The sequence below is a fragment of the Colobus angolensis genome, unplaced genomic scaffold, assembly GCF_000951035.1.
Source record: "Colobus angolensis palliatus isolate OR3802 unplaced genomic scaffold, Cang.pa_1.0 Scaffold465, whole genome shotgun sequence".
Classification (NCBI taxonomy): domain Eukaryota; kingdom Metazoa; phylum Chordata; class Mammalia; order Primates; family Cercopithecidae; genus Colobus; species Colobus angolensis.
In genome coordinates this window covers 118,835-145,770 of record NW_012118099.1, presented here as the reverse complement: position 1 = coordinate 145,770, position 26,936 = coordinate 118,835, and the positions used below count along the sequence as shown (strand labels likewise).

Here is a 26,936-nt window from a genome sequence, read left to right as displayed (position 1 = left end):
CAAACAACCCCATCAAAAAGTGGGGAAAGGATATGAACAGACATTTCTCAAAAGAAGACATTCATACAGCCAACAGACACATGAAAAAATGGTCGTCATCACTCGCCATCAGAGAAATGCAAATCAAAGCTTAGTTATTTCTAAGTGGGCTTCTTACGGACAACCTTGAAAAGATAATGACTGTTACCAGATGCAGAATAGAATGTTTCCAAGTATGAAAGCAATCATTTAGAAAAGGAAGTAGGATTTTACTCTTGAAAATATTTTCAGCCTTCAATTTTCTTCTAAATGGCTGTCTGCTCAAAATTCGGTGGGTGTCAACAGTCCCCTCTCCCCTAATCTGTTTAGGGTTCTCTTTATTTGTAGCTACTAAGAAGGAGGGCTTGCATTTCAAAGCTTAAGACAATTGCTAAGATTGAAACAGAAACATAAAAATCTAAAGAAACACAAAGGCAATAAAAGAATATATAAAACCATAGATATTTTTAGAAATGAAATGAGGACTGTATTTCTGGTTTCATACCATAAAGCCTTTGGATATCTATAATGTGATGATACTGTAATCAATCACATGGGCATCAGGATGACAGAGGATATTTCCAGTGTCTGACTCAAAAGCCCAGACCCCAAACCAGTGAGTCAGAAATGATAAATTCAGGGGAGGTATTCATAGAATAAATTTCTGCCGGTGTTCACATCACCTGCTCTTTATTTATGCCCTTCATATTATTAAATCTGTCCCTGAATTCCTCAAACATTCAAATGTAATATACACACCAAAAGAAGCAGACCTTCCTTTCATTCTTCTGGTACTTCTGATACTTAGGAGAAACCATATTAATTGTTATTTGAAGTTTATATATCAATTCCATTTTTTTTTACCTTTTCATAGTACCAAACTTATCAAAAGAGTAGTCAATATTTAATATTTTTCTTTTTTTAATCCATATATTGATTAGCACCCTAAAATCTGGGTTCTGTTTTTCTATAATGAAATTGCTGTCTTAAAGATCTCTACTACTTTAAACATGTATTATTTCTTTGTGTTGACAACATTCAAAATCTTTTCTTCTAGCTACCTTGAAATATTCAGTACATTGTTATTTACTATAGTCACCCTACTGTGTGATAGAACACCAAAACAAATTCTTCTTAACTGTAACTTTGTACCCATTTACCAACCTCTCCCAGTTCCCCCCAACCTCAACCCTCCCCAGCCTTTGGTAACAACAATTCTACTCTCTAATTCTATGAAATAAGCTTTTTAAGATTCCACATATGAGTGAGATCATGTGGTGTTTATCCTTCTGTGCTTTAACATAGTGACATAGTGTTATCCAGGTTCATTCATGTTATTGCAAATGACAGGATTTCATTCTGTTTTATGACTTTATAGTATTTCACTACACACACACACACACACACACACACACACACACACACACACACAGATATATATCCATTCATCATTCTGTGCTTTAACATAGTGACATAGTGTTATCCAGGTTCATTCATGTTATTGCAAATGACAGGATTTCATTCTGTTTTATGACTTTATAGTATTTCACTACACACACACACACACACACACAGATATATATCCATTCATCATTAAATGGGCATATAGGTTGGTTCTATATCTTGGTTACTATGAATAGTGCTGCAATAAAAATGGGTGTACAGATGTCTCTTCCACATACTGATTACATTTTCTTTGGATATATACCCAGTAATGGGATTGCTGGATTATATGGCAGTTCTATTTTTAGTTTTTTGAGAAACCTCCGTATGTTATTCATTATGGCCGTACTAACTTACATTCCCACCAACAATGTATGAGTTCTCTTTTCTTCTATTTGTTACTTTTGATAATAGCCATTCTAGCTGGGATGAGGTGGCTTTCAATGTTGTCACCACAAAGAAATGATAAATATTGAAAGTGATGTATATGGCAATTACCCCAATTTTATCATTAAGCTATGTACATATGCACTGAAACATCACATTTTATGCCATAAATATGTACAATTATTAGGTGTCAGTTATAAATAAAAAGGTCTAATTAAAAATATCTCCACTGACTTTTAAAATACTAACTCTAATGGTTTTCTTTTTGTATTTAGTCTTGATATTTCTATGGATGTACATTTGCCATCATTGTCTTTATCTTTAATGTATTCTTTGATATCTCAGTCTAGGATACTTGTTTGTATGAAACAGGCACACAATCAAACTAATTCAAACAAACAAACAAAAAACCAATTAACATAAGGATATAAGGCTGTGTTGTGGAACTTGAGAGCAGAAAGTATAGCTAGGCCTTTTCCCCTCATTCAGTACTCTTAACACACGTGGAGATAAAATGGCCAGCTTGGCAGATATAGTCTGCATGTACACTACGATAAACTCGAAAAGGATAAAAACCTCTAGATTTACATCAGTAAATAATTTGGCAAACGTTGATTGGGGGCTAAAATGGTGAACATGCAGCTGTCTGAAATTGGAGGTGCTTTGTTATTTGCTGTCTTAAAAAAGCTGTCAGCAAAAGCCACAGGTTTTGGCTCTACATAACCTTTCAGTTATTAAAGTATTGTTTTATTTAAAATCCTTAGAGAATTGAATTGGCCCAGCTGGCATCAGATGTCTACTGTGACAAAATCAGCAATGGCCAGGGTACATGAAGTCATATGGACTAATATAGAACTTAGGCACCAGTGCAGCAAGGACTGTTAAAAATGAACACTTTTCAGAGAAGGAATTTGCACCCCATATTATATATACATCTGAATTCCATTGTAGTACTTTCCTGAATCTCCTCTTATATTTATTGTTTCTTTTTTCCCTCTTGCTTCCTAACTCTGGGATTTACCAAACAAAAACTTTCCTTTGATTGATTATTTTTTTCCTTAGTATTCTTCCTCTTGAAATTTTAAGACTTTGATCATCACTGATATGTAGGTGAATCTGAAATCTTTATTTCCAGATCTTATCCAATTCCTAATGCTTGACTTACAAGTCCTTTTGGATTATAAACCTTTCCACTTGGATGTCTCATAGGTAAATCATCCTATGTCCAGAATGGCACAGATCATCTGCTCAGATTCCTCCCGTCCAGTTCTCTTGATGTCATCTTCCTACTTCCAGTCATGTGGGCCAAAAACATTGAGTTTATCTGTGTGCTTGGCATCATGATTTCTTTTCTCATATTCCGTTATTCATCAAGCCCTATTGATTTAGCTAGATCAATTTTAACTTGATTTAGCTTGACCTCCACCTAATCTCTAAATTCTGGGTGATCATGTGCCCAGGAAAAAGCAGAGAAAGAACTTTGAAAGGACAACTGCTATTCTGTCCTTTCCAGCTCCTGCCTAGTCTTCAAGGCTCACCTGCTATTTCCACAAAGAAGCTTTTTCTGAATCTCACTAAAAAGAGTAATGCTTATAACTAACAGTTTTCTAGCACTGAATATATGCAAGGAACTAGGCTGTGTGACTTGATTTGATGCTTTCCAAAATTCTGCAAGATCTTTTCACTATTTCTACAGATGGAAAATTGTAGCTCCCCCAGATTAAGTGATTCAGCAAAGATTATAGGACATGGGAGTGCTAGAATCATGATCTCTACTTCTAAACTCCCACAGAGTTTTATTTCTTTTTTAAAGAACATCTCCTTATGTTGCATCACTGTGAAGTGTCTCACTTCCCTCCCAGAATGGGAATTTCCTGAGGCCAGACCTGATTTCTCTTCTAGCACTCATGGTATCTAGCAAAATATTTTGTATGTAGGTGGCTTTCATTAAATAGTCATTGAACAAATGAATCGTCAACTAAAAAAAGTTCTGAATTCACAGATAATGTAAATACAGTCAGTTTGAATGGAGTGCCTATTTAACCAGGAGACATCAGTATAAATATTTTATAAATAAAATTAGAATGATCTTTATTTACTGTCTGTTCCACAGGACTGCTCTTACATATTTAGACTAGATTATCTTTATGAAATCCTTTGATATTTCAGAGATATTGGAATGCATGAAGCTGAAGTCTTTTTTTTGAAATGCCTGTATTTACTTTATAAAAGTTTCCCTTTGCTTCTTACCATGTGTTATATATGTCACTAAGTAAGTTTTAATTTTTACAATAATGTCTATTGTGATGGGCAGAAATTGGTTAAAATAGCTATGTTTATTTCTCACTAAATATTTAACATGATCTGTAGGAGACCAATTAAAGGACTCAGGATTTATATAGAAAGTTAAAAATAATTAGCTTTCCATGTTTTCAATGATGTATTACAAGCCATAATCCATATTGACAAATGTTTGACAAAGCTAAAATTATTATACAATGTAGTTTGAGCATAGAAATTGAATTAGATATTATCTTCATCCTAAGCCTGCATTTTGCTTTAGAAATAAAATGACATAACTATATTTTCCCTAGAGCCTATGAAAAAACTGAGATAAACTATCTAATTTCAGAAAATGTAATTTTAATTTGTATTTGAAACCCTGGATAGTGTGTGTGTTTTGTGTGCTTGGGGGTTGTCTGTGGTTGGTAATGAGGACATCTAATTGAATTGAATTTACTATTATTTTAAAAGAAGAATGAATTGCACATTATTATACTATAAATCTTTCTTAGGGATCTTAGAAAGACAGCTAAATGCAAAGACTTTGAGTCAGACAGTTCACTTCAAATTTGGCTCAGTTTACTTTCAAGATATAACTTTGAGTGTGATACTTAAACTCTGTCAACCTATTTCTTCTTGTAAAACAAAGTACATTTTATACATTTCAAGCAGTATATATAAAGCAAACACCAGATTTTCGTTAAGCAAACTCTATATACAACAGTAAAAAGAAACTTAAGCAACTAAAGTTACATCAAGGAATATAAGGCAGGTACATTAATATTACATTATGGGGCAGATTTTTGTAGGCTTTAGAGGTAGACTTGAGGTGAGTTTCTGGCCCTTTGTAATTATGTGACCTAAAGCACAGTTTCTTCATTTCCACTGCCTCCACCACTTGCCCCACCCCATAACCAAGTGAACATGCTTGAATTCGTGTCATTCTGCCACACATTCCTGCTGGTGCCCCTGTTTCTGCTCTCACCCCCTTGTTCTCTGAAGAGCAGTCTCAGTAATGTTTTAAGAATGTTAATAAAATTGTGTCATGCTCCAATTTTAGTCCTGTAATATCTTTCCATTACATCCAGAGTAAAATACAAACTCTACCCCATGATTTAAATACCCTGAGAGAACTTGTCCCCAGCCTGTTCCTTGATCTCTTAACCTCTTTCTTTTCTGTTCTTTCCTTCCTTCCTTCTTTCCCTCCTTCCTTCCTTCCTTCCTTCCTTCCTTCCTTCCTTCCTTCCTTCCTTCCTTCCTTCCTTCCTTCTTTCCCCCACTCTTCTTTTTCTAAGTCTTTTGTTTTCTGTCTCTTGCTTTCTATCTCTTTCTCATTTCAACTCAAATGTCTCTCCCTCAAGATGTTCCCTGACTTCCCCGTGCAGTCTCATCTTTCCTGATATTCTCTTCCACATCGCTCTAGTTAAATTTTCACAGCACGGATCACTTTCAGAAATCACTATGTTGATATATGGTGTTCTTGTTTATTGGATGTATGTTCTCTCTCAAAACAATATAAGACCCATGAGACAAGTGACTGCATATATCAGGTTTCCATTCACTTCTGTTTTGTGTCCTCTTGTCTAGCAGAGTGCTTGACTCACAGCAGATACTTAATATAGAATCAATCAATAAATTAGCAGATGACTGGTAAGCTGTATCTTGAAGTGATTTTTTATCACCTTCCATTGTTTATTTGTCAACATTTCTTTTTGTAAAATACATTTATTGTTTAGAATAGTTTTAGATATATAAGAAGATAGTGCAGACTTTCCGTATACCCTGCACTCTGTTTCTCCTATTGCTAACATCCTACATTAGTATGGTACATTTGTCACAATATTGAACAATGTTAATACATGACTATCAAGGGCCATATTTTATTCATATTTTTCTAGTTTTTACCTAATTTCCTTTTTTCTGTTCCAGGATCTCATACAGGACACTACATTACATTTAGTTGTCATGTCTCCTTTGGCTCTTCTAGGCTGGGACAGTTTCTCAGACTTTGTTTTTAATGACCTTAACAATTTTGAAGAGAACTGGTCAGGCATTTTGTAGAATATTTTCCTGTTGGAATTTTTCTGATGTTTTTCTCATGATTATACTGGGGTTTCTGTGAGAGAGACCTGAGGTTAAGCACCATTCTCATCACATCATATCAGAGGTACATAGAATCAAAACAATTTATCACTGCTGATGTTGACTTTGATCACCTGGCTGGAGCAGTGTTCCTTGTTTTTTTACTAAGAGTGACTATTTTTCCTCCTCCCTTTGGCTTACTGTACTCTTTGGAAGGAAGTCACTATAAGCAGTTCATTTGTATCAATTTCTACTCAACATTTTGAAATTCTGAATAGGTTAAAAATAGAAGTATAATCATTTATTAGAAGAAAATTTAGATTTCTGTTTGTATACTATTGGAGAGACGGAAATCATCTAAATGAGAAATCCCAGACATTATAAAGGAAAATAAAATCATATCTAAATATACAATTTAAATTTATGACTACAGTTATCATAACAATGAAAACATATGAATATTATATTGAAATAGAAACACCTACAATATACATTTGCAAAATTTTAATGATAACAGTACCAGTTACCATTAATTAAATATTTAGCATATACCAGACACTCTTCTAAGTACAGTACATGCATTAATTCATTTAACTTTCAAAGCAACTCATGAAATATTTATATTTATTTTCCATTTTACAGACAAAGAAATTAAGGCATCATAAACTACTGAAGTTTAAAAATATATTAAAGGACAAAGTCAGATTCGAACCGTGGGAAGTCTGGCTCCTGGGATGGTGTACACAACCAATGTAACTATATTGCCACACATTGATTTTTTAATAAAAAGACAAAAAAGCTTAATAAGTAAAAAGTGAGCAAATATATAAAAATGCATGCCACAGAATAGGCATTATAAAAATGAAGGTAAGGCCCTTCATACTGGAAAAGATTCTCAGGAATGCTAGTAGTTAGGGAAACACAAACTTTAAACCATAAGGAAATACCTGCATCAATCAAATGTGATTATCAAAACAACTGATATCGTTCTGGTGAGGATGTGGAAAAATGGGAGTTTTGTGCTTTACTGGTACATGCTTTACTAGAATACGAACGACTAGAATATTTTTGGAAAGTATTTTTTTAATCTGCTATAATTAAATGTGTGCATACTCTTGTAATTGAAAGTATAAACACTCAATTTTTTTGCTGTGAAATGCTAACACACAGAAGACTATATGAACATAAATATAATGATTAATGAATTATTATAAATCAAATACTTGTGTATTCACCAGGTGAAGAAATAAAATAATTTTCAGAAACTTTTTGTGTAACCCTTTTATATAAAGAAATCCTAGTGCTGTCTTCATCAACATATAAACCAATTAAAAAGTCTTCTCTCCTCAACTTTTTTTACTCTCCCAAATTTTCATTTTCTTTAGTTTTATGCTTTATATAAATGTAATATTGTGGGGTATATTCTTTTGTGTCTGGATTAGCTGTATGTTTGTAAGATCATCTATATTGTTGCAGTTTGTTTATTTTTATTCCCTTAACATTGAATACTTACGTTTGGGTCTTCAAGCTCAACTAGACAGACTAATATGATTATTATAGGCCACACTAACTGCTGACCTCACTTAGCAGGATACAGCACAGGGAACAGCATGCCAGCACACCAGTGACTGTTTACCTTCTGAAAGAGTTCTCAACAGAACAGAAATGGGAGCTAGTCTTCCGTAGCTACTCCAAATGACTGTGCGTGTAAGAATGTGAGACTTAGAGAGCTGAGTATAATAGACAGATAACCTTAGAATCCTTTGTCCCAAAGTGGAATCAATGACTTAAAAAGTCCTGCAAAGAACATGCGCTTAGGAGAGCCCAAAGTTTCTCCTAATAAGGTATTTATAGTTTATTAGCAGTCTAGGTATAATGCGTCAATCAGGAGGTTTTTTTTTTTTTATTTTTTTTTAACCGTAAGGGGTGGTCCCAGTAACACAGCTGACATCTACTTTTCCTATGTTCTTAGGGGAATGGAATTAGAAAATAACCCAAGCTCAAATTTATGCATTATAAAAAGAAAGAACATTTTGCTTCACCCTTTATTCACAGACATACCATACTTTTTGGTTCACAAGATAGAATGTTGTTTGATTCCATGTTTTATCCCCTGTGAAAAATGTTGCTGGGACCATTCTTATACATATTCCCTGGTACATAGGACATATTTCTATTGTACATATATGAAGTTGTGATATTGCTAAGTTAATTTGTATGTCTGTCTTGAATCATCTTGATAGAAAACATCCAACTGTTTTCCAGTTGGTGGTTTTACCAATTTACACAACCACACGCAGTTTGTGAGAATTTCTATTACTCCATATTCTCTTCAGTTTCTGGTATTGGCATTCTTTTAAGTGTTAACCCTTCTGGTGAATGTGAAGTAGCATCTAATTTTGGTTTTAATTTGGATTTCCCTATTTATTATCTTGATGATTATTTCCATATTTATTGGCCACTTGGATTTCTTCGTTTGTGAATTACCTTTTTAAGACTTTTCTCCATGTTTCTATTTATTGGGAGTTCTTTGTATCTTTTGTATATGAGCCCTTTATCAATTACATGTTGAAAATTTGTTCTACCACTTAAAATTTTGCCTTTTCATTCTCTTATACTTTCTAATTCAGTTTTTGGAAGATGCAGTCTTATAGTAATAATGTAATCATATGTATAATGTATTTATAAGCAGAGGTGGTAACCAAAATATTCAACTATAGATATAGTGTGAGGGTTGATAAAACAGAAGTGCACCTGTTGAATGTCAGGTCAGTGTAAGGCTCTTTTTATGATGATGATTACTATTACTGCATTGGTTAGCACAACTAACATTTTATAGGAAGTAATGTGAAATGTCAATCAATAAAGGAATTATTGGATTTGTTGAAGTACATCTATATTCTGCATATTAAGATCAGTTGAACTTTAGGAGCTGACTGTTGTAATCTGGACGGATGAAAATCCCAAAAATATAATTCTGGGAAATATTTTGAAAATTCTTTAAGTGATATTTATTTACATTTTGAAAAGATTTATATGTGAAACATATAAAAATATGACAAAAAACTTCATAGGCCACTTTACACAAAATAAGCAATAATAACATACCTATTTTTGCAAACATAAAGAGGTATATTAATGACCACTGCATAGGTATAACGGTTATGAGTGACAAACCATATTCATAAAAATTGGACAAAAGGACATGTGTAAGTGCATATGACTGTGGTTGGTAATTGTGTCCACCCAAATTTATAACTGTGGTCATCTGACATTCTTTGATGAACAACGTAAGTCTTGACAACATTGGCACAAACTGTGATGGGTCAACACCACATGCACAGTAACCTAAAAGAACCAAGATCTCAATGTATTTTATCTTTCACAAATGCAGCTGTACAAAAAGGACATGTCTTCATTTACTGAGAAAGTTTTAGCATTTTTTTTTGGACACATACAATGCTTGTACACAAAGTCAACGTTGTTATAGTGCACTTTTTTGTAGGCAAATTTGCAAAAAATACATAAAATGAATTATAACTCTCTGGAAGTCTCTATACAACTTATACTTCCAGTATACCATAGTAAAATATTTTTTTAAATGCTGATCATTTAAAATAGTTGAAAAAGACAAAAAAAAAAAAAAGAAGAAAAGAAGAAAAAAACACAAAACCTTTTCACATGCCTGTTGGCCATCTGTATGTGTTCTCTTAAGAAATATCAATTCAAGTCCTCTGTACATTTTTTAATCAGGTCATTTGTTTTTGGCTATTGATTTTGGTTTCTTATATATTCTGGATATTAGCACCTTCTCAGATACATGGTTTGCAAGTATTTTCTGTCAATCCATAGACTGCCTGTTCACTCTGTTGATTGTTTTTATACTGTGCACAAGATTTTTAGTTTGATGCAATCCCACTTGTCTAGTTTTGCTTTTGGGTTCATAGCCGAGAAATTATTGTGAAGACCAATATCAAGAAGCATATTCCCTATGCATTCTTTTCGCAGTTTTACAGGTTTTGGTCTTACATTTAAGTCTTTAAGTCATTTTGAATTGATTTTTGTATGTGGTGTGGGATAAGGGTCTAATTACATTCTTCTGCATGTGGATATTCAGAGACTATCCTTTCCTCATTGTGTATTCTTTCAACCCATGTCAAAGATCAGTTGACTGTAGATATATGGATTTATTTCTGGATTTTCAATTCTCTTCTATTGGCTTTTAGGTCTTTTTTTATGCCAGTACCATGTTGGTTTAATTGCTGTGGCTTTGTAATATTTTGAAGTCAGGAAATGTGATGCCTCCATCTTTGTTCATCTTGCGTAAGATTGTTTTGGCTATTCAAGGTCTTTATGGTTCCATATGAATGTTATTATTATTTTTGTAAAGAATGCTATTGGGATTGATAGAAATTGAATTGAGTCTGTAGATCTCTTTGGGTAATATGGACATTTAAACAATACTGAGTTTTCCAATCCATGAACACAGGATGTCTTTCTTTATCTTCTTTGTTTTTTATAGGTCTTTTTTTCTGTGTTTTCTGTAAATTGCTTTATCAATGTTTTATAGTTTTCAGTGTACAGGTCTTTCACCTCTTTGATAAGTTTACTCCTTAGTATGTTATTAGTTTTGTTGCTATTATAAATGGGATTGTTTTCTCCATTTCCTTTTTTGGATAGTTCATTGTTTATATATAGAAATGTTACTGATTGTTGTATGTTCCCTTTTTTATCCTGCAACTTTATTGAATTCATTTATTAGTTCTAAGAGATTTTTGTGGATTATCTAGGAATGTCTACATATATGTCATTTGCAAGAAGAGATAATTTTCTTCTTTTCCAATTTGGATGCCTTTTATTTATTTTTTCTTATTTAATTGTTCTGGCTAAGACTTGCAGTACTATGATGAAAAGAAGTGGTAGAAAGAGACATCCTTGTATTGTGTCTTAGAGGCAAAGATTTCCATTTTCTTTCATCGATTATGATATTGGCTGTGGGTTTTTGATATGATGGTCTTTATTGTGTAAAGTAAATTGAAGTAAATTCTTTTTACATCTGTTTTCTTGAGAATTGTAATCATGAATGGAAGTTAAACTTTGGCAAATGTTTTTTCTCTGTTGAGATGACCTTTTTTTTTTTTTTTAGTAATATGGTATATTACACTGATTTATTTTTGTATGTTGAACCATTCTTGTACTCCAGGGATAAATCTCACTTGGTCATGGTGTATAATTGTTTTAATTTGTTATTATATTTACTTTGCTAGTATTTTATTTATGATTTTTGCATTGACGTTCACTAGGGATTTTGGCCTATAGTTTTCTTTACTTGTAGTGTCTTTGTATAGTTTCAGTGTCAAATTGATGCTGGCCTCATAAAATGAGTTTGGAAGTGTTCCTACTTGTATTTTTTGCAAGAGTTTAAGATAGTTGGTGGTAATTCATCTTTGAATGTTTGGTTGAATTCAACCATGAAACCACCTGGTCCTGGGCTTTTCTTTGTTGGGAGGTTTTTCATTACTAATCTAACCTTGTTTTTCTATTGGTGTGTTTAGCCTTTCTATTTTATCTTGATTCAGTTTTGGTAGCTTGTAAATTTCTAGGAATTTACTCATTCTAGGTTATCCAATTTGTTGGTATATAATTGGTCATAATAGTTTCTTATGTTTCTGAGGCATCTGTTATAATGTTTTCACTTTCATTTCTGATTTTATTTATTTGACTTCTCTCTTTTTTCTTGATTATTCTAGCTAATGGTTTTTCAATTTTGTTTATTTTTTTCAAGAAAATAACTCTTGGTTTTGATGATTTTTAGTTTTTTATTCTTTAATTTATTTCTACTCTTATATCTATTATTTCCTTCTTTCTGTAAACTTTAGGATTATTCTTTTTATAGTTCCTTGAGGTATAAAGTTAAGCTGTTTTTTTTTCCAGTTATTTCTCCGTGTAATGTGAGTATTTATTGTTATAAACTTTTCTCTTATTACTGCTTTTGCTGCATCCCAGAAGTTTTTGTAAAGTGTGTATATAGGTTGGTTGGTTTGTGAGCACTGAGAAAGGTATGTAAAGATACACAATAAGTCATTAATCTTGGCTGTTAATCTTGACAGTTCAAATTGGAGACAGTAGTGTTGGGAAGCAATCTATTAACTTTTTCATTATGCATCTCTGAATGTTTGGGTTATTAAAAACAGCACTGTTATTTTCATATTTTAAAAAACATAATTCCTAATGATATTGTAAAAATTAAATGGATGAAGGGGCTGTCTTTTTTAACTTCCAAACTCTTCATACAAATGAGAAGATTAAAGCTATTTTGGACACTTTATGTAGAGTAGGTTCACATAGATCAAAAATATGTTATCCCAGATGACTACTGAGAAACAGTTTTCAGCCAGTGCTCAACAAATATCTTCAAAAGCAAGAATGGAATGAAAATCAGGAAATCAAAGATGAGGTTACTTATTTCAAAATGCCCAATTATCACAGACTTTGTATATTCTAACACCTGAACACTTCCTCTATTGTACTGCAAGCTCCATTAAGGCTGGATTATTTGTCTTTTTTGCTACTATATCCCCAATGCAAAACTTAGTTCCTGATATATAGAAGACCGTCAATAAATTCTTAGTAAATGAATTGATAAATGCTTATTTTAAGATTGGTATTTAACTGCCCATTTAAAAAATAGCAGTTAAAGGGTTGATTATTTCATTAATTGCTCTGTTCTGGGATATCTTATATTTGATTCCAGTTTGCAGAACACCTTATCATTACCTCTGTTCAGCCTGTGATCATGTGGCACTGTTGTTATTTTTAGTAGATCTGTCTCCCCAGTAGGACTGTGAATTACTCAGGGACAAAATCTGATTTCTATTCATTTTTTTCTTTATCTCAGAGAGCAACACATTTAGTAAATTCTATTTCAGTAAATGCAGTAATTTAAAATGTTTTATTTTTTCAGATTATTCTTTCTAATAGCATGACTCCAACAATAATTTTACTTCACAAAAACAAAGTTCATTGATTCTACTGTTCACTACTCCTTTGATACCACTTTGATCCCATGCCCATCTTCAATTTTGTGGTACATCCTTATTATCACTTCACCTATTCTCTTGCATATGCCTTCAACTTATTTGTCCTACTTTTCTTTGAAATTCTCATATACTCTCTCTACATTTTTCCTATGGGATCCATTTAATTCATAAGACTTTAAATTCCATATGTATGCTGATGACTCAAATACTGATATATCTTGTCTGAATTTTCCCTGAAATTCAAACTCATATATCCAACTGCTTACACTCCATCTCCACTTGGATGGCCATGATGATCTCAAACATAACATGTCCAATACTAAAATTATTCTCTATCTTCACCCCACATCCACTCCTCTAACAGTTTTCCCCATCTTAGTAAATAGCAATTCAGTCCCTCTAGTTACTCCGTTGAATCACGACTTCTTTCTTTCTCTCATGCCTAATTTCTAATTCATTAGCCAGTCTGGTTGGAGCTGAAGTCAAGACATATCCATTATCTAAACACTTCTCCTTGTTTATATTCTATAATCCTGATCCAAGCCACTACTATGTCTCACCTAACTACATGTAAGCTCCCACTTTTGCTACATCCCACCTCCCTACATGCTAATTCTTAATATAGCATTGGAGAAATTTGGTTAAAGCTCAAGTTAAATCATGCCACGCCTCTTCTCAAACCCTGCAGTAGTCTCCCATTTCATGTACTTGCTACCTCTTTGACCTTGCTTTACACTTACACTTCTTTCTTCCTTTGCTCCCTCAAATCCAACCATGTTTGGGCTGATTCCACTTGCATAGAAGGAGCAAAAGTTTAGCTTAAATGAGTCAATGCTGATTTATGTGAGGAGATAAATCAGCCTTCAACATAATTGAAGCTGTGCTGGATTTTACCTGAAGAAGGCTCATACCAACAAGACTTCTAGCAGTCATCTCAGAAACTTTTTCTCAGGGGCCACAAAGGTCTTTAACAATGGGAATTATGTTTCTCAATCTAATAGCATGACAGGATCAATCCAGGAGGCTTGCATATATCTTTTACTGATTTTTTTGTGTGAAACAGTTTTATTAAGAAAGTATTTTTTTCTAGAATATAGTTATACATAGCCACTGGAAGTTGATTAATTGAAATTTGGAAATGATAGCTATAATTTTTGAATATTAATTTTTCAATGTTTTATTTAGGCCAACATTTTCAATCACAAAAGAATTCATCTTGAGATTCAATCAAACACAAAATTCCAAAGAGAAGGAAAAATTGTTGGAACTAGCTAGAAAAATCATTCTCAGATGTAAGGTAATGGCATGTCATTGGATTGTTCAGCATGTTAACTTCCTTTTCTAGTTGGTACATGATTACACATTCTAAAATATTGTAAGAAAAAATAAGAATACATCTTTCTTTAATTATAAGTAGGGATAATTAAAATATTAATGCAAATTAAAGTTAAAGCTTATAACCAAATAATAAAAGCTCCTGTAAATTTTTGTGGAAATATACCAGTCCAGGAGCCCGTAGCGAAATGTTAAGTCTGGCAAATAAATTTTTGATTATGAAAATTCTATTTTTTCTTAAAAAGTTAATTGAGATATGCTGTGTCTCAAAGGAGAAAAAGGCCTTTCTAAACCTTTATATATATGCATGAAGTACTCTGTTCTTTCTCTGTAACAAACTATTCTTCACCTGAATTGTGAAAAATGTATTCTTTGAGAATATGACATTAGTTCCCAAATTTACAAATAGATATCAAAACAGAACAGGAAGTAAAGTAAGTCCTTGCTTTTCCTTTTCTACATTGGATTCAGTTTAAATTTTACAGAGAAATAACATACATATTTTGCTTTGATATGAATAATTCATTAAATAAAAGCTGCACAAAACTGGTGCATAAATTAAAACTGGTGCACCACCTTTTTTGTAGTGTTGTAGTGGTTGTTATTTTCCAGTTCACGGCTGCCCATATATTTGAACATTTTGAAAAAAATTTGATTAGAAAAAGAGTATACTTTTGATAAGTGTATATGCAGACAGGTGCCAGGAGGTGCATTCATCAGTGAACTTTTTTCCAATTGAACGAGTGTTCCCTGCAACAGTCCCAGGAGTGGGCACAATAAGGGAAGTGGAGCAATCCTGATCATCTCCCTCACTTTCATTAACTTCTGCACATCAACAATGAAGTAACCAGGGTTTTCCAGCAAACTGGCATCAAACTCGCTTCTGTTTTATCACATTTCTTCAGTGTTTTTCCTCATAAAATTAAAAAAAAAATGCATTCTCTTGGAGAAAAATTGGAAGTAATCACTAGAAAGTAAAAAATGAGAATTATTTTCAGCAAATAGCTAATGATATTACTTATAGTATCAACCTTTTTTCCATCTTAACACTAATACAGTTTGCATAAAATCTCCAAAAATTTGAGTAATAAAAGCAAAAATATAAAATTGTATACAACTCTGGTCACCGAGCATTAGCTTCATAGAATGACTTTTGGAACACAATTAAGAGTTAAAAATTAATAAATATATAAAAAGATATACGTTTTGATTTGTCTTTTTCATGCTTCCTCATAACAGAGAAAATTGGGTCTCAAAACCCTGGGCTCTGGGAAGCATGTGCATCTTCCTACTGCATGGATTGAAGTAATATATCTGGCTCAATGCAAAGGGGAAATCCAAGATGGTATGTACTTTAAATTCTTATTAGGTATCCTAAGCATTTTCTAGATTATAAGCGAAGGCATAATTTGAGAACTTTAATTTTTAAAAATTGTGCAGAAGACAAGAAATTCTTCTACTATTATCAAAATACATTTTATTTTGAAAATTCATTTTGTAATTTAGAATTTATGATTTTAACTACTTAGCTTTTTAGTGATAAAATTATTTTCAAAACTTTACTCAGCATAGTCTTTATTACCGTTTTGCTAAAATTAGCAACTAATTAAAAACTAATATAAAATGTCATTTAGTGATTTCCAATTACAATAGGCACTAGACTTTAGAGAAATTTGCTTCTTCATTTTATAATTATTACTTATAAAACATTAATCAAATGACCATTTGTTTTCCGCTTATTTTAAATAGCAAGACTCATTACCTTTTAATTTATCACTCCTCATTTATGCCTCCTTTAAAACATCCTCTAACTAATCTAAAAAAAAACGTTATTTCTAAGGGGGTAAAATTCCTTCCATCACTATCGTTAAATTGTATATATATGCCTTTTAAAATAGTTTTAGAATGTTAATCACATGAGTTCAGAGAGAATTTCCCCCATGTAAATTAGGTTTTGTAGTGCTATCTAGGAGTTTTCAAGCAGCAGGAAGCATTATTTTGTATTTAACTTGCCTTTATGGTCCTTCATCACAGTGCCATCCACAGCCTGACCTCTATTAATAATTTAAATGATATTGAGGTAAACACTCTTGGTTTACCAGCAAGAAGAGGCTGTTTGCTCTTCATTGACAATTAAATTTCAGTTTTAATTAGTCATGTGATTTAGAAGAGGACTGGCCCTTGCGCAACCCGACAGGGGTGAATCATGGATGGTCTAAATCAGAGGTCCCAAAACCCCGGACCATGAACTGGTACCAGTCTGTGGTCTGTTAGGAACTGGGCCGCACAACAGGCTGTGAGCAGCCAGTGAGCGAGCATTACTGAGCTCCATCTCCTGTCAGATCAGCAGTGACATTGGATCCTCATAGGAGTGTGAAGTCTATGGTGAACTGCACACGTGAGGGATCTAGGCTGCGTGCTCCTTATGAGACAAAGCCAGTCCCTGGTGCCAAAATGGTTGGGGACTGCTGGTCTAAATCAATTATGGTAATTCCTTTTCACTTGCCAGTGATTTGATTAGGGTTAGTCACATGACCTTATCCTCAGCAAAGTGATGTAAAGACAGCTGTATTTCCTGTACTTTTTGTTGACTTGCTTTTGAAAAAGACATGCCTGGGAAAAAAGCATTCCTTTCCTCCCTATACTCTTGTTTGTTCCTGTCTAGTTTGCTTGGTAAGAACATGACGCCTGGAGTTTGTGCAGTCATCACAGTCCTCATGCACATGAGGGGAAACTAGAAGATGAAAGAAATGTGCATCTAGAGGGCAGCTATCTTAGCTGGCCCTGGAACCTTTCCAATTCTAATCTTGTGAAATAATAAAGCTCCTTATTTTGAAGACATTTTTGTCATATTTTCTGTTACATGCAGCAAAAGCATTTCAATACATTCACATATTGAACTCTAAATAATACTCTCAATATGACTTCTTACTCTTTTCACAACTAAAATAACTGAATAGGTGTTTTACCTGTACTTTTGTCTGCTCCTCATTCTATAGTCCACCCTCCACTCAACAGCTTGTGATTATACTCAAATGAGCCCCAAATCCATATCATGGCCTACAGGGCTCTGCATGTGCTGGCTCCTGGCTACCTCCCTACTTACTCATTATGTTCAGCCCTACTGACCTCCTTCCTGTCCCCAGCATGTCAGGGTTCTTCTTTCCTCAAGTCCCTGTATTTGCTGTTCGTCCTCATATATTTACATGGAAGCTCCTCAAAGCTTTTGTAATGATTTGAGAAGCTGTTTTCTCTAGGCTCTTATCTCTATATTTTTCCTCCTTCAGCTTCACAGGGTGGCCCTGTTTCCTCTACTTTGATTCTCTAGTCTTCTGCTCTTCCCTTTTTATCTTGAGCACTGCCTTTTATCATCTGGTTCTGTCCTATTTCTCCACCATTATGTGTATGACCTGGTGATTTATTTAGTGTTGGGCCTGTATACTGTTGGATCTATAATAGCTGAGCCCCCTTGCACATTTCTTCCTTCCTCTAGCCTCTCGACCTTGGTGGTTTCTGTTTCAGTTGCTTCATGCCATGAAGTTGAACTTCCTATATGGCAACTTAGGGTTCCAAAGCTAGTATCTTGAGAGAGAGAGAGAGAGAGATCCAGGTGGAAGCAGTGGTGCCTTTTCTGATTCAGTCTTAGAAGTCACATAGTATCATTTCTGCCACATTCCATTCTATTGCTTGAAGCTGTCACAGGGTCTGCTCAAGTTTAAGGAGAGGGGCGTATAGACATCACCTCTTGATGAGAAAAGTGTCAAAGAACTTGTAAATACATTTTAAAACTGCAATTTGGTCTTAATGGTAGGAAATAATTATAAAAAGTAATTATAGCATGTAGAAAAACAGGATGATTTTCAAATGATGCAGTTTCTATATTTTTAATATTTCAGAAGCTTTAAATATGCTTTATGCATCTCTGGACCATGCTTCCTTTGATTATGATCATCTGCCTGCCTTATTTTTTGTTGCGGAATCGGTTTTATACAGACTCTGTTGTGATGCATCCCTCAAAACATATTTATATTCAGTTGAAATAAAGCTAGTAAAGGTATGTTTTGAAAAACTTCTTAATGTTCTTAAATATTTCATATACTACATGTAACAACATGACATCTATTTTAGGATCAAAACAGAACATTTAGTTTTATTATAGAATATTCTTTTGTTTGGTAGTTTAATCTTCTCTAATTGTGAGTAGTACATTATTATTGCTTAATATCTAAATGGAGATAGTAGTTTGAGAAAATATAATTTCACAAACTACATAAGAAAATAACATTTCATTAAAAAACAATATACTTAACTGTTTTTTTAAGTGTATATATATATAGTTTTTATTTTCTATTTTAAGGGCTTTTAAATGCCACCTCCTCTACCATTTAAAAATGCCAACAAATAACCCTAAATAACTGCCCGATTTGGGAAGCTTAGTTGTTCCTCTAATATTCTATGTAACTTTAGATCTATAAAATGAAAAACTCTTTTCAGGTAACTCATATTTTATAAGATCCTTGAGATCATATTGTTTCACTCTCGGTGATGCTCATGGTTGACTGCTGTAAAATACATTGTTAGTCAAATAAATATAGTTTAACTAATGGTTTTACTGCAAAGAGAGAAAAGAAAGGCTAAAACTATTTCTTTAAGATGGTTTTATATGTATATGTATACACACACATTTATATATATGAATGAAACAAATTAAATTGATGATGCAGAAATTATTTTTTTAATTAAATTTTGATTATAAACTGTTAGAAATTGAACATGAGAGAACATTGATGAATCAGTCAATCAGATGAACATTCTGGGGAGACAACCACATTTCAGTCATGTAAGTCAAGCTTAGATGCTCTCTGACATGTTTGGTAGTAAAAGACTTGTGGAGACCAGGCAAAAGTAGATACCAGGCAAAAGCAGATATAGAGAACATATAATAGAAATTAACCATGCAAAAAACTGAGCTTTGCATAGAAGGAGGATTGAAGAAAATAGTCAAGATATTAGCAATAACTGTCTTGGGATGGTGCGAGTATGATTTTTTTTTCTTTTTTCTGTATTTCCAAAACTGTCCACTAAAAATATGTACTTATATTTATAATGAAAACAATATATATGTAAACATAAAATATATAAAATATAAAATATACATATACATATTTATAATGAAAAAAGAAATGTAATAAAAATTTTTAAGTGGAATAAAAAAACATGGCGCAAGTCTGGCTTTTATCTCCTCTTTCTCATCTCCTTCAGTGACTTTTCTTCATTTCTTGCCTTTTGTATTTCTGCTAGCAGGAAAAAAATAGCTACAAAATATAGTTTTATGCATTGAGCATATTGCTTATACTTTGCACATGCCGTTATCTGCCAAGCCAATTTGTACCAGTTCTGATAGGAGCTGCAAACACTTAAACCTTACTTAACTATGTGCCTTACACAATGATAAGTGCTTTAAATATATTAGACACATTAACTTATTTTATTCTCACAACTATCCTAAGAGGATTATTCATAATTTCATATTCCACATCCGTCACTGTGGCACAGAGAGTTTTAGGTGACTTCCCCAAAGTCTAAGCAGAGAGAGTTCTGATGTTCAGTGTGGCTCCGGAGTCCAGGGAACTCTTAACTATGATGCTACACATCTACCTTGGTTCTCAGATTTACTAATTTTTACCTTATTCTTTTTTCTATTGATATATAAATAACATTTTAAATATTTATGAAGTACATGTTAGTGTCTGTTACATAACTAGCATGTATAATGATCAAGTCAGGATATTTAGGCTATCCGTCACTTTGAGTATTTATTATTTCTACGTATTTGCGTCATTTCAAATCCTCTCTTCTAGTTACTTTGAAATATGCAAGGCATTGTTGGTAAGTATAGTCACCCTATTCTGCTATCAAACATTCTTTCTAATGCTATATTTGTACCCATTAACCAACTTCTCCTTATTTTCCCCTCCTATTTACCCACCCTGTTTGGTCTCTAATATCTATAATATTATTCTATTATCTTTGTCCATGAGATCAAGTCTTTTAGCTTCCACATGTGAGTGAGAACATGTGATATTTGTATTTCTGTGCCTAGCTTATTTCACTTAACATAATGACTCCCAGTTCCACTCATAGTGCTGCAAATGATATTTCATTATTTTATGGCCAAATTGTATTGCATTGTGTATATATATCACATTTTCTTTATTGAATCACCCATTAATGGATACTTAGGTTAATTCCGTATCTTTACTATTGTGAAGAGTGCGCCAGTAAACGTGAGAGTGCAGGTACATAACTAGCATGTATAATACACTGATTTTCTTTATCTTCCTAAAAGATAAATGCCTACCATTGGAATTGCTGGATAGTATGGTAGTTCTGTTTTTAGTTTCTTAGAAAATCTAAACACTGTTTTCCATAGTGGCTGTAATAATTTACATTGCCACCAATAGCATGTGAGTTCTCTTTTCTCTGTATCCTCGCCATCAAGTGTTTTTTTTTTTTGTCTTTTTAATAATAGCCATTCTAATTGGAGTGAAATGATATTTAATTGTGGCATATGGTCTTTATTATTTTGAGGCATGTTCCTTCTATGCATAGTTTAGAGACTTTTTATCATGAAGGGATGTTGAATTTTTTCAAATGCTTTTTCTGCATCTGAGATGATCATATGGTTTTTGTCCTTCATTCTGTTGTGATGTATCATGTTTATTGATTTGTGTATGTTGAATCGTTCTTGAATCCCTGGTATAAATCCAACTTGAACATGTTGTATAATCTTTTTAATGTGCTGTTGGATTCAGTTTGCTAGGATTTGGTTGAGGTTTTTTGAGTCTATGTGCATTAGAGATAATAGCCTATAGTTTTCTTTCTTTGTTGCATGTTTTCTGGTTTGGGTATTAGGGTAATGCTGGCCTTGGGAAATGTGATAGGGAGACTTCCCTTGTCCTTAACTTTTGGGAATTATTTGAGAAGGGTTGGTATTAGTTTTTCCTTATCTATTTGGTAGAATTCAGTAGCGAACCCATCTAGTACTGCACTTTTCTTTTTTGGGGGAATCTTTTCGTTAATGATTCAGTCTTGCTACTCATTAGTATGTTCAGGTTCTGTATTTCTTCCTGAGTCAATCTTGGTAGGTTGTATGTTTTCAGGAATTTATCCATTTCCTCTAGTTTTCCAGTTTGTTAATGTATAGTTGTTTACAATAGTTTGTACTTCTGTGGTATTAGTTTTAATATCTCCTTTTTCACTTTCGAGAATGTTTGAGTGGGCCTTCTCTCTTCTTTCCTTGGTTAGTTTAGCTAGCAGTTGATCAATTTTATCTTTAAAAAAACGTTTTCACTTTGTTGATCTTTCGTTTTGCTTTTTTAGTCTCCATTTCATTTATTTCTTCTTTGATCTTTATTATTTATCACCTTCTACTAATTTTGAGTTTAGTTTGTTCTTGCTTTACTAGTTCCTTGAAGTGCATCATTAGATTATTTGAAATCTTTCTGTTTCTTTGATGCAGGAATTTATTGCTATAAAAACCCTTCTTAACACTGCTTTTGCTCTGTCCCTCAGGTTTCAGTATATTGTGCTTTCATTTTCATTTGTTTCAAAACATTTTTTTAATTTCCATTTTAATTTCTTCATTGACCCAGTGGTTGTTCAGAAACATGTTGTTTAATTTCCGTATTGTTTTAGTTTTCAAAGTTCCTCTTGGTATTGATTTCCAGTTGTATTTCATTGTAGTCTGAGAAGATACTTGGTATGATTTTGATTTTAAAAATTTGTTGACTTATTTGTTGCCTAGCATATGATCTAACCTGGAGAATATTCCATGTGTTAACGAGAAGAATGTACATTCTGTTGTTGTGTTGGGAAAAATATTATGTGAATATCTTTAAAGTCCGTTTGGTCTAAAGTCTAAGTTAAATACAATGTCTCTTTGTTGATAGTATATCTAAATATGTCTCATGCTAAGGTACGAGTGTTGAAGTTCTCCACTATTAATATATTGGAGTCTGTGTTTCTCTATAGATCTAGTAGTATTTGTATTGTGAATCTGGGTGCTCCCTGTTGGGTGCATATATACTTAGAATTGTAATATCCTCTTCCTGGATTGATTCCTTTGTCATTATTTGATGTTCTTGCCTTTTCTAAAAACCTTTTTTGACTTAAAGTCTGTTTTATCCAATAGAAGTATAGCTACTCCTACTTGCTTTCAATTCAATTTGTGTGGAGTATGTTTTTCCATCTCTTTACTCTCAGTCTGTGTCTTTATAGGTAAGGTGCATTTCTTGTAGGCAACATATAGTTAAATTATGTTTGTAAAAAAGTGTATTAAGCCAGCCTATATCTTTTAAGTGAACAATTTATTCTATTTACTTTTAGGTTATTATTGATATGTGAGGTTTTGTTCCTGTCATATTGTTAATTGTTTTCTGGTTTGTAATAGTCCATTTTAACACTGCTATAAAGAAACATCTGAGACTGGGCAATTTATAAAGAAAAGAGGTTTAATTGACTCACAGTTCTGCATGGCTGGGAGGCCTCAGGAAACTTAACAATCATGGCAAAAGGCAAACGAGAAGCAAGGCCCTTCTTTACAAGGCAGCAGGAAAGGGAGAGCAAAGGGTGAACCTCCAAAGACTTATAATACCATCAGCTATCTCGAGAACTCACTCACTATCACTAGAAGAGCATGGGGGAAACCACCCCCCATGATTCAGTCACCTCCCTCCCTCAACACGTGAACCTCCCTTGACACATGGAGATTACAATTTGAGATGAGATTTGGGTAGGAACACAGAGCCAAACCGTATCATGTTGTTTTGTGTATTCTTCTCTTCTTTTTCTCTTATTGTTTTTCCTTGTGGTTTGCTAATTTTCTGTTGTGGTACCGTTTGAGTCTTTTCCTCTTTTGTGTCTTTGCTTTACTCATGAGTTTTACACTTTCATATGTTTTCATGATCATAACTATCATCTTTCCTCTTCCTGGTTTAGGACTCCCTTGAACATTTCTTGTAAGGCTATTCTAATGATGATGAATGATCTTAGCATTTGCTTGTCTGTAAAATACTTTATTTCTTCTTCATTTATGAAGGATAATTTTGCTGGATATAGTATCTTTGGGTCTTTCAAGTGTCAAGTATTTTTTCTTGCAGCAATTTGAATATATCGTTCCATTCTCTCTTGGCCTGTAGTTTTCTGCTGAGAAATCCACTTTTAGTCTGCTCAAGGCTGACTAGATGATTTTTCTTTCTGTTTATTTTAGAATTTTCTCTTTGTCTTTGACTTTAGACAGTTTGACTGTAATGTACCATGGAAAAGTATTTTGGGTTTGTGGGGTCTCCTCAATCTGGATGTCTAAATCTCTTGGTATACTTGGGAAGATTTCAAGTTAAATTTTGTTAAATAAGTTTTTGAAGCCTTTCATTCACTTTTTACCTTTAGGGATACCAATAATTCATGTATTTGGTCACTGTATTGTGTCACATATATCACAGAGGCTTTGTTTTTTCTTTTGCATTATTTTTTATTTATTTTTCTCTGAGTTACATCAAAAGTTATGTCTTCAGGTTCTGAGATTCTTTTGTGTTGCTGTTGTTTTAGTTTATTGTTTAAACTCTTGATTGTACTTTTTATTTAATTAAAGAAGTTCTTCAATTCCAGATTTTGTTTGGTTCTTTTGTATGATATGTATCTCTCATAAATTTCTCCTTCAAATCTTGAACTGTTTTCTTCTGACTTTTTGTATTATTTTTTGAAATTCTCTTGTATCTCACTGTGTTTCTTTAGTGTCATAATTTTGATTTTTTTCCCTGTGATTTCACACATTTCTTTTTGATTGGGATATGTTGCTGGGGAATTATTGTGTTCCTTTGGAAGTGTCATATTTCCCTGTTTTTTCATATTTCCTTACATTGATAACTGTGTATCTTGTGTAATATTCACTTATTCCAATTTTTTGAATTTGCTTTCACAGTAGAGGATTTTTTCCTGAAGATGTGTCATAGTGTTGGTTAGTAGGATCCTTTGTATTTGATTCTGAGTGCATGCAGGGTGCAGTCCCTATATGATTTATTTGGCTGTCAACAGCATCAGTGATATCTATGATTTCCCAGTCGTTTAGAATGTGGTTAAAAGTAGAGGCTATGGTGAAGTTTTGCTCGGGGACAGGGATTCCAGATGGGTTAGTCTTTGGTCCCCAGTGGTGGCAGCAGTGGGATGAGTATGCCTGTTCTTGTGCCCCTGTGTACAAGATACTTGCTCTGGTATTAGCAGGACCAGGCAGGCCAATTCTTGGGCTTCTAGGTAGTTTACTTAGATCATGGTACTGACACTGGTGGATCGGGCAGGTGAGTGAGTTCTTGATTCCCTGGGTAGGTGGTGTGGTGTAGGTAGTGGCAGTAGCAGTTGTGGGACAACCTTCTAGGTCCTGAGCAGTGCATGCTGATGTTGGAGATAGCTACAGTGCAGTCTCCACCTGCAGCCCTAGTCGTGCAGCTCTCAGGCTTGCCTGTTCTCAGTTGTAGCAGCACTGCAGTGGTGCACATAAAGGTAAGCAGCCCTGCCCTTTGCACATGAGCTTGATCATGGAAGTCATTCAACCAGTAGGAGTGTCACTATCCAGGCCCACTCAAGGAGCCATCTGGTTCACCTGCCCTAGCCTCCAGTGGCAGCAGCAGTGGCTGAGCCTGCAGAGGTATGCAGAGTGGGAGAGAGAATCTGTGTGCATGAACCTGAACACAGAGGCCACTCCACCAGTGGAAGTGGGGTCACTGCCCTCAGCCCCAGATAGCTGGCTCTCATTTGGATTCCCAGTGGCAGCAACTGCTGCTGCAGTGTTAGGTGGGGGGTGTGAATGGATCTCACTCTCTGCTTGCAAGCCTGAACACAGAGTTTGTGCTACTGGTGAGGCAGGGTTTCTTCTCATAGCCCCAAACAGGAAGCTTTCAGGCTCTAGAAAGTATGTGCCTTGGTTTCCTTTGTCCCAGAGACTGCAATGTTAATGCACTGCACCATCTCTTTTCTGGGAAGTAATACTACTTGTGGGCCACAGTACTGGGGCCCCGTAGCACCTTTGTTTCCAGCAATGCTATGCCACTGTAGCCCACCAGGTAGGCACTAGGGAATGTCAGTGGGGGTTCCTGGGATATGGAGATATGAAGGCTGTGTTTCTAAAGGGAGGATGTAACCCCATGATGGCTGTACTCTCACAATGGTAGGCTGCTGTAGTTGCTTAGGTCTCAGGGGTGTGAGTGAACCAGCAAAAGTTCTCTGTCTGGTGCAATGTCCTTTGGGGGTCTCTAGCTCACTGTCCATGTTAGTGTCAGGAAATATGTGTGTCAAAGAGCTCTACCATGGTTCAGATTGTTGCAGTCTAGGGTGGACATAGACCACTGAAGTTCTTACACCCTTTCCCCCAATAGCAAGCCCCTATGTGTTCCCAGCCGATTTTGCTTCCCTTCTGTATTAGTTGATTCTCACGCTGCTATAAAGAAGTACTTGAGACTGGGTAATTTATGAAGAAAAGAGGTTTAATATTCTCACAGTTCCATAGGCTTAATAGGAAGCATGACTGGGAGGCCTCAGGGAGCTTATAATCATGGCAGAAAGTGAAGGAGAAGCAAGCACATCTTCACATGTTAGAGAAGGAGAGAGAGAGTGAAAGGGGAAGCACCACACACTTTCATACAACCAGATCTCACTGTCACAAGAACTGCAAGGGAGAAGTCCGCCCCCATGGTCCAATCACCTCTCACTGGGTCCCTCCCCTGACATGTGAGATTATAGTTCGGGATGAGATTTGGGTGGGAACACAGAGCCAAACCATATCACCTTCTGTGTCTCAAGTATTTCCTGTAACTTCTCTATTGTACTCCAGTGTTCTCTCCTAGTTGTTCCATCTGAGGCGTGATTATTGATTCATAATTTTGGCTCTTCTTTCTGGAGAGAGTGAGTATGCAGTGTCTCTAGTCAGCTATCTTCAGCTGGAATCCCAAGATTTAATATTTTTAAAGCTTGCTTTTTATTATTCTAGCTCATATAACTATCTATTGGAAATAAGCATGCTCTATAAGTACTTTGAACCCAGGCAAGAAAACATTTTAGTTGTCCTCTTTGCCTTCATAGGGTTTTCATTACATATCTGAAAGACTATTGGAAATCTCCCTTTTGTTCTTTTATTTTTGATGGAATGCTTTATTAAAGGATATTATCATAGAGGCCTCACCCACTCTATATGCACTGTTTTGTTTCTCCTTTGGAGAAGTAGCTCAGGGTTGAATAGATCCAGAAATATATGATCCACGAATATTATTTCTTTTATATTTTGTTTACATTCTTTCC

The 26,936-nt window shown here is 34.2% G+C and overlaps 1 protein-coding gene across 1 annotated transcript in view; it reads left to right on the top strand.

Moving 5' to 3' along the window:
- TMEM232 (transmembrane protein 232) overlaps positions 1-26,936 on the top strand; it is a gene marked incomplete at its 3' end in the record, with an annotated part of 213,786 nt that overhangs the window by 80,089 nt on the left and 106,761 nt on the right. Inside the window, exons 5-7 of the mRNA XM_011958287.1 lie at positions 14,439-14,550; positions 15,828-15,933; positions 18,485-18,642. Coding sequence (XP_011813677.1) covers positions 14,439-14,550; positions 15,828-15,933; positions 18,485-18,642 — 376 coding nt within the window. The remainder of the gene's footprint in view (positions 1-14,438; positions 14,551-15,827; positions 15,934-18,484; positions 18,643-26,936) is intronic.